Source organism: Zea mays, chromosome 10 (genome assembly GCF_902167145.1).
Source record: "Zea mays cultivar B73 chromosome 10, Zm-B73-REFERENCE-NAM-5.0, whole genome shotgun sequence".
NCBI classification, from domain to species: domain Eukaryota; kingdom Viridiplantae; phylum Streptophyta; class Magnoliopsida; order Poales; family Poaceae; genus Zea; species Zea mays.
Genome location: NC_050105.1, coordinates 66,484,379 through 66,495,006, shown reverse-complemented (window position 1 = coordinate 66,495,006; position 10,628 = coordinate 66,484,379). Strand labels below are relative to the sequence as shown.

At 53.0% G+C, this 10,628-nt stretch overlaps 1 protein-coding gene across 2 annotated transcripts; it reads right to left on the bottom strand.

The window, feature by feature from the left end:
* Positions 1–1,081: 1,081 nt before the first annotated feature.
* Positions 1,082–2,930, bottom strand: LOC103641154 (probable WRKY transcription factor 3). 2 transcript variants are annotated; one of them, XM_008664525.4, is made up of 3 exons: positions 2,210–2,904; positions 1,887–2,107; positions 1,082–1,687 (listed from the first exon to the last, which is right to left on the bottom strand). In XM_008664525.4, the coding sequence occupies exons 2-3, from the start codon at positions 2,094–2,096 to the stop codon at positions 1,292–1,294; spliced, it is 606 nt and encodes a 201-aa protein (XP_008662747.1). In that variant the 5' UTR covers positions 2,097–2,107; positions 2,210–2,904; the 3' UTR covers positions 1,082–1,291. The 2 variants fall into 2 exon arrangements, with proteins under 2 accessions (XP_008662747.1, XP_008662746.1); XM_008664524.4 differs by having other exon boundaries at positions 1,887–2,930.
* Positions 2,931–10,628: the final 7,698 nt, after the last annotated feature.

Here is a 10,628-nt window from a genome sequence, read left to right as displayed (position 1 = left end):
TTCCTGCATTGTGATCTAACTTATCATTTGCTCTGCAAAACACACGTTAGTCACAAGTAATCTTACATTATCATTAATCACTAAAATCAATCAGAGGCCTAGATGTTTTCAGTTTATTGAAACGGAATCTCGAATGCGGTAGAACTGTATAGTTCGTTGTTTTTTTCCTTGTAGTGTTATTGCTGCCTGACATTGGCATTGTGGCATACAAATTACAGTTTTTATACCTATAAAGAGAGCAGCGTTTCAAGTTTGAAACAACATGTATCTGTTAATGTATTGTTTCCTGTATTCTTAGGGTGCTTTGCCGGAGCCTGCATTATGTGTTGGAGGAAATGCTGCTTCTCTAATACTCAAGCTTTTGAAGTAATGTGCTGAATTTGGAAAAAAAAGCCAGAATAATCCATTTTTCTCCCACAGATCGACATAACTCTTGTTCTATAGGCAAGGAGGCACCATGGTGACATATAGTGGAATGTCCAAGAGACCTGTCACTGTCGCTACCTCATATTTCATTTTTAAGGTCTGTACACAAGACCCTGCTTGTGAAACAGTTTTGCTCTACTTATATTGTTACGCGGCTTCAAACATTTTAAATGCTTAATACAGTAAACTGCACATTTTATGTGAGCAATGCTGAGAAACTAGTGTGGAATTATCAGCATGTTAAGACAAAACAGGCTATTTGATAGATGGTGTATTCCTATTGTTTATATGATATTGCCCCAAATGTTTGAAAATTACTTAACACAATGCAATATATGTTTTCAAAGGATCTTTCGCTGCGAGGGTTTTGGCTCCAGATCAGTGGGTGAACTCAGCATAAAACAGGAGACTGTAGAGGAATGACAGACTAGCTCTTGGACCTTTTGTGCATGAAGGCAAACTCAAATACGAGTATGTGATGTTAATGTCATTCTGTTGTCGGGTTGTTGTTAGATCTTGTTGACAAGCTCTCATCTAGAAATCGCCGTATGTGTAAAGAGAAAAATTAAGTGCCTTTGGAAACATATTTGATTGAAGTACATCTGGGCAAACATGGAAGCCGGCCAAAGCAAGTTGTCAGGTTCTGAGACGAGGCTAGGCTAGGGGATCAGAGAGCATGCAATTGCCATTGATGTGTATGAATGATGAATCAAACAGCTGGTATGACAACTGTAAGAGTGACTTGGAGTTGTAAACAAAATAAAGAAAAGTAAAGGCAGCAATCTTTAATGGAATTGTGAAACCAGCAGCTTAGCTAGATTTAAGTACTGGAACGAAGAATCTGAACTCCTGGTTGTCTTCGTCTCTACTCCGGCGGCGTCATGTCGTCAATACCATGCGTGTCACACATCACAGCATCTGTGCTTGTCGACAGCAATGGCTTCCTCGGGGGACAAGGCTTGCCCGGCTTCAGGTGGTTGTGCTCACCACTATACACGATCTCAGCAACCTGGCCATCTGGCGTCGTCTCCACCTTCCTCTTCACAGGGCAGCTAGGGTGAGTGCACTTGTAGTAGCTCCGCGGGAACTCGCTGCCTTTCACTTTCTTTTGCCCGTATTTCCTCCAGCTGTACCCGTCAAGTGACAGGCGACTGCGCTCACCATTCCGCCTCGCAGCTTGGCACGCTGTTGCATGGTCACGATACGTGTGATGTTTTGCATACCCTTCCACCTCCTCAGACATGGTATCCGACCCGGCATCCTGCAAGTTCAGTTTAGCGCAATTGAAACAAGATCTGATGATGCTGATGACGATGATACACTGGATAGTTCAGTAATCGCATATATATATGACAGCCAAATACTTGAATTTAGAAGGATTCATTCAATCCTCAAAAAGATTGCCGTCATCAAAATACATGAAGCATCATTCCAAAGCAGAGAACCAGTGTGAGACTTACTGTCGTTGCTGCAATCTGTGTTGGAAGGTCACCCGGCAGCGATGCCAACCGAGTGGCTTTTGGCCTGATTAGCTCAGTCTCCTGTGGGAAGGTGATTGTTGGGGAACAAGTGGCGTTGAAGTCGTGCAGAAACTTTGGGAAGGGCCAGAAGCTGGAGAAAGGCCTGGAGGCAACAGGCTTCAGAACAGCAACCTTCTCATGAGGTTGCATCTTCCCTGAACCTGAAAACAGGGGACAATTCATGAATTTGTAACCATAGCAGTAGCTCATTTGCTTGTTTGTAGGGGGAGAAATAGAGACATAGAGAGAGAGAACGAACGCACCAGGGATTTATGGAACTTAAGAGAGTAGTAGACCAATACTTCGTATACAAACTGAACTGTTTTCTAGTGAAAATTACAAACTCCCACAATAAACCAAACAAATCATAGTAATCCGGGGAAGGGCATTCACATAGCCAATGAACTGAGCAAGTAAAGAGAGTAATGGAAGAACGGGAGGGTTCACATAGTCCTCTACTCTGTTGCAGCTGTATGTACTGGTGGAAGCAATGCAATTGCAAAGGCAACAAGCCAACAAGGATGTTGAGCAGAAGACAAAGAGGGAGGTAGTTAGGGCACGTGCATGTAAGACTGTTAGGTATGGGCACCAAGCAGGGGATGGTCAGCATTTAGTGATAGATCAGGCTCTGAACCCATCCTCCTGCTGCCCATCCTTGTTTGAGACAAACTCTGAACAACATAACAGATTTTGATGATCAAGGCATGCAGTGGAAAATTAAAATTTTTATGATAGAGCATATTGACTATATTTGGAGGTTAATAACAAAAAACATATAATAAATTATGCAAAGCTACTTTACTTGCTCGAGGACACTGAAAACCCAAGCTGAAAAAGAAAAAACAAATTTCTTATATGCAGTGACCAGAAGTTCATAGGCGGACAGCAGCACAAATGCAGTGCATACATACCCAAGGCCCAAGCACCGCAGGCCATCATAAGGAGACCTTGATAACTGGTCCTCGCATCGATTTGTTGACAGGGGCGGAGCCAGCCCTTATTTTGGGGTCAGCTGACCCCGATAATTTTTTGAATATCTAATAGAAAAACGGTGTTAATAACAAAAGTTCTATAGTAAAGATCCAGTAGATAATACTGATGACCCCGATAAATTATTTGCTAGCTTCGCTACTGTTTGTTGAGATTGACAAATCACATGTTGTAACACTATAAAAGTCATTAAATAAAAATAATACATTTAGTTATTAATAATATTTATGATAATTAATTTTCTCTTAAGTGTTCGTTATTTATTTGCCTTTGTAATGAATTTTGAATGCTCATGATTAATTTTGAATATTGAATATCATTTCTTCTTAAATGAAAATTCACATAAATAATATAATAAATATTAGCCCAAGAATTAATATTTTATTTATAAATAATTTTGGTTTAATTATTATGAATTTTATGTTTATTTGAATAGGTATTTCGAAATTAGAAAAGGAAATAGAAAAAAAAGAAAAAAACTAATCTAACCCTAGCCGGCCCACTAGGGCCCATTAGCCGCGCCCCTTGACCTAACCGGCCGCCGCCCCCTGCCTTCTTCCTCCAAGCCGCCGCCAGGACTCCCTCCCCCTATTCTCTCTCCTTTCTCTCTCTCCTCCAGGAAGCCGCCGCAGGTGCCGTGACCCGACGACCGAGCGCGCCGCCCTGCATCGACCAAGCCAGCCGCGACAGGACGCCAGCCGACCTCGACTCCATCGGCCGAGGACCCCACCCTGCGCCGCGACCTGACCGCCCAGGCAACCGGACGTCCCGTGCACCGAAGCGCAGCCCCGACCAGCCTGCGCACCCAACTGCGAAGCTCCCACGCCGCGGCCGAGCCCAGGAACCGCCACGCGACTTCCACCCCGACCGGCCAGCGACCCGCACCCTGCACTCAAGCCCGACCGAAGCCGCCACCCGCGCCGTCCGCGTGAATGGAGCCGTTTCTTTGGCGTTAATAGAGCTTTAACATGTTCGTTTCTCTCCCATTACTCTCATCCATGAAGTCCCGGCCGCCATTGATGGAGCCGCCGACCGTTCACTTCCTCCCCTCGGCGTCTCTCTCTCCCCGTCCGCTCTATAAGACCGCCGAATCCCTCCTCTCTCCTTACCCGAACGCCCTCCCTCTCTCACGCTTTCTCTCTCCCTTGCTCGCCGTTCGCCATCGCGCCGGAGCCCGTCCGTGCAGCACCCCGGCACCCGCAGCAGCGCCACGCACCTGCCGTATGAAGCCCTCCTCTGCTCTCGCCGTGCCCACTCCGTTCGTCGCTCGTCCGCCATCCGTGGAGCCTCACCGGAACTCATGCCCCACCGTCCGAACGCATTGCCGGAGTTACACCGTTCGTCGTCGACGCGACCGCGCAGCACGACGACCACACTCGTTCCCTGCCCGACCGACCACTCCCTGCTCGTCGACGTTCACCCCTGCAGATGAGCGAACCCAAGGTTCAAGACAACCCCAACCCATTAATTTATTGTCTAAATTATGTGTTGAATTAATTTATGAATTTGTAAATTATCGTTGTAATATTATGCGACTTGACGATTCATGTATGATTTTAGAGATTCTGATGTATACGTGCAACCAAAATCGAACCCCCGCGACAATACTTCGAAAATGCGTGTGAGTTTATAATTCTAAAAATGAACACGATCACTATTCACTACTTCAGTGGTTTTTATACTAGAAATGTTTATAATTAATTTCGCTTTTGCGTGTGGAACGATAATTGTTAGTAGTAGTTTAAGTATAAACTTATTTGCATGAAGAAATTGAAATAGACACCAAGTCATGTATTTTCTAGTCAAATAAAAATATATATTTCACTATTCATAATAAATGAATTCATAAGTATGTCACTTAAGTACTTAGAATTAGTAAGACATTTATTTATGTCATAATAACCATGATTATGTTATTAAAAGTCTCATTTAGTAATTTACATTAATTTTTAGTATATTAATGTCAGAAGAATTATAAATAAACAATTTTTAGTATACATATAAATTCTATTTAAGGAGAAAATCGAAAGAATAGAATTGTATTATGTTAAAATGACTTAATTAGACGCCCATGCTTTCCTAATAAAATTGATAATTATGTTGGTAAATATAGGTTTCTTACTAAAGAATTAGAGAATTTGTTTCTAACAGTAAAACGATCCTTTTAATAGACATCATGATTTTGATTTAATAAGATTCATTATAGATGTTTAAGTATAGCCGTACTAAATAGTAATATGTCATATAACTTTTCTAATAATAATATAATGGCTTAATGAAGTGCTCACACCGTCATAACTAAAATGATAGTTTATACATAATTTCCTTTCTAATGAATTAGATCATTTATATCATTTGTTCCTACAATAGTGTCGGGGACCAAAATTAGGGGTACCCTCAAGGCTCCTAATTCTCAGCTGGTAACCCCCATCAACATAAAGCTGCAAAGGCCTGATGGGTGCGATTAAGTCAGGGATCAGTCCATTCGAGGGACTCGATCACGCCTCGCCCGAGCCTAGCCTCGGACAAGGGCAGCCGACCCCGGAGGATCTCCGTCTCGCCCGAGGCCCCCCTCCAGCGGCGAACATATTTCCGGCTCGCCCGAGGCCCTGTCTTCGCCAAGAAGCAACCCTGACCAAATCGCCGCACCGACTGACCAAATCGCAGGAGCATTTAATGCAAAGGCGGCCTGACACCTTTATCCTGACGTGCGCCCCCCAGCCGACAGAGCCGAAGTGACCGCCGTCACTTCGCCGCTCCACTGACCGGCCTGACAGAAAGACAGCGTCACCTGCGCCGCTCCGACTGCGGTGCCACTTGACAGAGTGAGGCTGACAGGCAGTCAGGCCCGGCCGCAGGCACCATAGGAAGCTCCGCTTCGCCCGACCCAGGGCTCGGACTCGGGCTAAGCCCCGGAAGACGGCGAACTCCGCTCCGCCCGACCCAGGGCTCGGACTCGAGCTAAGCCCCAGAAGACGACGAACTCCGCTTCGCCCGACCCTAGGGCTCGGACTCCGCCCTGGCCTCAGCCGACGGTCTCCGCCTCGCCCGAACCAGGGGCTCGAACTCGACCTCGGCCACGGAAGACAGACTCGACCTCGGCTTCGGAGGAGCTTCCACATCGCCCAACCTAGGGCGCAGACCAGCCACGTCAACAGGAGGCGCCATCATCACCCTACCCCGAGCTGACTCGGGCCATGGGGAACAAGACCGGCGTCCCATCTGGCTCGCTCCGCCAGATAGGCAATGATGGCACCCCGCATACTCTGTGACGACGGCTGCTCTCAGCCCCCTTACGGAAGCAAGAGGACGTCAACAAGGACTCAACAGCTCCGACAGTTGTCCCTCCGCCAGGCTCCAGCACTCCTCCGACGGCCACGACATCACACCAGCTGGGTGCCAAAATCTCTCCGGCTGCCACGATGGCATGTACTTAGGGTGCTAGCTCTCCTCCGCTAGACACGTAGCACTCTGCTATACCCCCCATTGTACACCTGGATCCTCTCCTTACGCCTATAAAAGGAAGGACTAGAGCCCTCTTAGAGAGGGTTGGCCGCGCGGGGACGAGGACGAGACAGGCGCTCGCTTGAAGCCGCTCGCTCCCTCTTCCTCGTGGACGCTTGTAACCCCCTACTGCAAGCGCACCCGACCTGGGCGCGGGACGAACACGAAGGCCGCGGGATTTCCACCTCTCTCACGCCTGTCTCCGGCCACCTCATTTCCCCCCTTCGCGCTCGGCCTCGCGTCGACCCATCTGGGCTGGGGCACGCGGCGACATTCACTCGTCGGCTTAGGGACCCCCCGGTCTCGAAACGCCGATAGTTGGCGCGCCAGGTAGGGGCCTGCTGCGTATTGACGAACAGCTTCCCGTCAAGCTCCAGATGGGCAGTCTCCAGCAACCTCTCCAACCCGGGACGGTGCTCCGTTTCGGGAGTCTTGAGTTCATGTCCCTCGACGGCAGCTACGACATGATACTCATTCCACCGCCGGGCGACAGCGGCAATGGCGGCCGACAGCCCGCCCGCCGGCGGCGGAATCGACGACGTCTTCCCCGCGTGGTGGAAGAACAACCTTCGAGCTCATCCCGCCCTCTTCCCCGCCGATGGAGGGGAAGGTGGGGCAACCAAGGCCAAGCAGGAGGCAGTGCCTCGTCGGCTGTCGAGCGAGTCGACAGCGCCGGCACCCCAACGGGGGGCGCACCGAGCATCGACCTCGCGCTTGAGACGAAGACGAGCGCCGTCTCCCCGCGACACGCCAATCCCGAGCAAACGGACGACGCCAGCACGCTCACGGAAGGCTTGCTGGGTGTCACCCTTGTACCTGAGACGACGGTGCAGTCAGTCCCCGACGTGACTTCATCACCGCCCGTCGACCAAGAGGTACCGATCGATTCCCATCCCACGTCATTTGGATTCAGCCTCAACCCGCCTAGCGGTTCCGCTTTGGCGGGCGCTCTCGTAGAGGCGAGTCCAAACCCTCTGGGGTTTCGTATGCGGTCGCCTTGTGACCGGCTGACGGACGTCTCGACCTACGGGCCCTCTGTGTCCGAGGAAGACGACGAGCCCAACTTCTGTTGGGATTTCTCCGGACTTGGCAACCCCAGTGCCATGCGGGACTTCATGACCGCATGCGACTACTGCCTTTCCGACTGTTCCGACGGTAGCCGTAGCCTCGGCGACGAGGGCTACGGCCCAAGCCGCGAATGTTTCCACGTCGATCTAGGGGGTCCCCCCGAAGGCAACCATCTCGGCATGCCGGAGGACAGTGATCTCCCTAGGCCGGTGCCTCGCGTTGACATCCCACGGGAGCTAGTTGTGGTCCCCGTTCAGGCGGGGGGGTCATGACCCACAGCTCGAGCAAATCCGCAGGGTGCAGGCCAGGCTCGACGAGGGAGCAGGAGCGCTTGAGCCGGTCCACCGGGACGTCGGGCAGGCATGGGCGGGCCAACCTCCGGCCGGAGAAATACGTCATCTACCCCAGGGCTTCCAGCACCGCATCGCCGACGACGTCAGGTTCAGGCCGCCACCCGCATCCAGTGGGGTCGGCCAGAACCTAGCTGCAGCAGTAATGCTCCTTCGCGCGATGCCGGAGCCATCAACCACCGAGGGGCGGCGAATCCAGGGAGAGCTCAAGAACCTCCTAGAAGGCACCGCGGTCCGACGGGCCAAGAGCTCCGCCTCCCGAAGGCAGGGGTACCCCTCGGAACCTCATGTCGCGACTTCCCGATTCATGCGGGAAGCCTCGGTCCACACCGGGCGCACGCGCAACACAGCACCTGCGGCCCCGGGTCGCCTCGGCAATGAGCACCATCACCGCGACCGTCGAGCCCACCTCGACGAGAGGGTACGCCGAGGCTACCACCCCAGGCGTGGGGGACGCTACGACAGCGGGGAGGATCGGAGTCCTTCGCCCGAACCACCCGGTCCACAGGCCTTCAGCCGGGCCATACGACGGGCGCCGTTCCCGACCCGGTTCCGACCCCCGACTACTATCACAAAGTACTCGAGGGAGACGAGACCGGAACTGTGGCTCGCGGACTACCGTCTGGCCTGCCAACTAGGTGGAACGGACGATGACAACCTCATCATCCGTAACCTCCCCTTGTTTCTCTCCGACACCGCCCGCGCCTGGTTGGAGCACCTGCCTCCGGGGCAGATCTCCAACTGGGACGACCTAGTCCAAGCTTTCGCCGGCAATTTCCAGGGCACGTATGTGCGCCCTGGGAATTCCTGGGACCTCCGAAGCTGCTGACAGCAGCCGGGAGAGTCTCTCCGGGACTACATCCGGCGATTCTCGAAGCAGCGCACCGAGCTGCCCAACATCACCGACTCGGATGTCATCGGCGCGTTCCTCGCTGGCACCACCTGCCGCGACCTGGTGAGCAAGCTGGGTCGCAAGACCCCCACCAGGGCGAGCGAGCTGATGGACATCGCCACCAAGTTCGCCTCCGGCCAGGAGGCGGTCGAGGCTATCTTCCGGAAGGACAAGCAGCCCCAGGGTCGCCCATCGGAAGATGCCCCCGAGGCGTCAACTCAGCGCGGCGCCAAGAAGAAGGGCAAGAAGAAGTCGCAAGCGAAACGCGACGCCGCCGATGCGGACCTTGTCGCCGCCGCCAAGTACAAGAACCCTCGGAAACCCCCCGGAGGTGCCAACCTCTTCGACAAGATGCTCAAGGAGCCGTGCCCCTATCACCAGGGGCCCGTCAAGCATACCCTTGAGGAGTGCATCATGCTTCGGCGCCACTTCCACAGGGCCGGGCCACCCGCGGAGGGTGGCAAGGCCCGTGACGACGACAAGAAGGAAGATCACCAAGCAGGAGAGTTCCCCGAGGTCCGCAACTGCTTCATGATCTACGGTGGGCAAGCGGTGGATGCCTCAGCTCAGCACCGCAAGCAAGAGCGCCGGGAGGTCTGTTCGGTGAAGGTGGCGGCGCCAGTCTACCTAGACTGGTCCGACAAGCCCATCACTTTCGACCAAGCCGACCACCCTGACCATGTGCCGAGCCTGGGGAAATACCCGCTCGTCGTCGACCCCGTCATCGGCGACGTCAGGCTCACCAAGGTCCTCATGGACGGATGCAGCAGCCTCAACATCATCTACGCCGAGACCCTCGGGCTCCTGCGTGTCGATCTGTCCTCTGTCCGGGCAGGCGCTGCGCCCTTCCATGGGATCATTCCCGGGAAGCGCGTCCAGCCCCTCGGACAACTCGACCTTCCCATCTGCTTCGGAACACCCTCCAACTTCCGAAGGGAGACCCTGACGTTTGAGGTGGTCGGGTTCCGAGGAACCTACCACGCGGTACTAGGAAGACCATGCTACGCGAAGTTCATGGCCGTCCCCAACTACACCTACCTGAAGCTCAAGATGCCGGGCCCCAACGGGGTCATCACCGTCGGCCCCACGTACAAACACGCGTTCGAATGCGACGTGGAGTGCGTGGAGTACGCCGAGGCCCTCTCCGAGTCCGAGGCCCTCATCGCCGACCTGGAGAGCCTCTCTAAGGAGGTGCCAGACGTGAAGCGTCATGCCGGCAACTTTGAGCCAGCGGAGATGGTTAAGGCCGTCCCCCTCGACCTCAGCGGCGACGCCTCCAAGCAGATCCGGATCGGCTCCGGGCTCGATCCCAAATAGGAAGCAGTGCTCGTCGACTTTCTCCGCGCGAACGCCGACGTCTTCGCGTGGAGTCCCTCGGACATGCCCGGCATACCGAGGGATGTCGCCGAGCACTCGCTGGACATCCGAGCCGGAGCCCGACCCGTCAAGCAGCCTCTGCGCCGGTTCGACGAGGAGAAGCGCAGAGCCATAGGCGAGGAGATCCACAAGCTAATGGCGGCAGGGTTCATCAAAGAGGTATTCCATCCCGAATGGCTTGCCAACCCTGTGCTTGTGAGAAAGAAAGGGGGGAAATGGCGGATGTGTGTAGACTACACTGGTCTGAACAAAGCATGTCCGAAGGTTCCCTACCCTCTGCCTCGCATCGATCAAATCGTGGATTCCACTGCTGGGTGCGAAACCCTGTCTTTCCTTGATGCCTACTCCGGGTATCACCAAATCAGGATGAAAGAGTCCGACCAGCTCGCGACTTCTTTCATCACACCCTTCGGCATGTACTGCTATGTCACCATGCCGTTCGGTCTGAGGAATGCGGGTGCGACGTACCAGTGGTGCATGAACCATGTGTTCGGCGAACAC

Bases quoted from the DNA above. Each gene is read 5' to 3' on its own strand.
- LOC103641154 (XM_008664524.4), bottom strand. From the start codon at position 2,156: ATGAGCTACTGCTATGGTTACAAATTCATGAATTGTCCCCTGTTTTCA. The intron at 1,688-1,886 runs GTAAGTCTCACA...CTGAACTTGCAG, and splicing joins CACAGATTGCAGCAACGACA to GATGCCGGGTCGGATACCAT.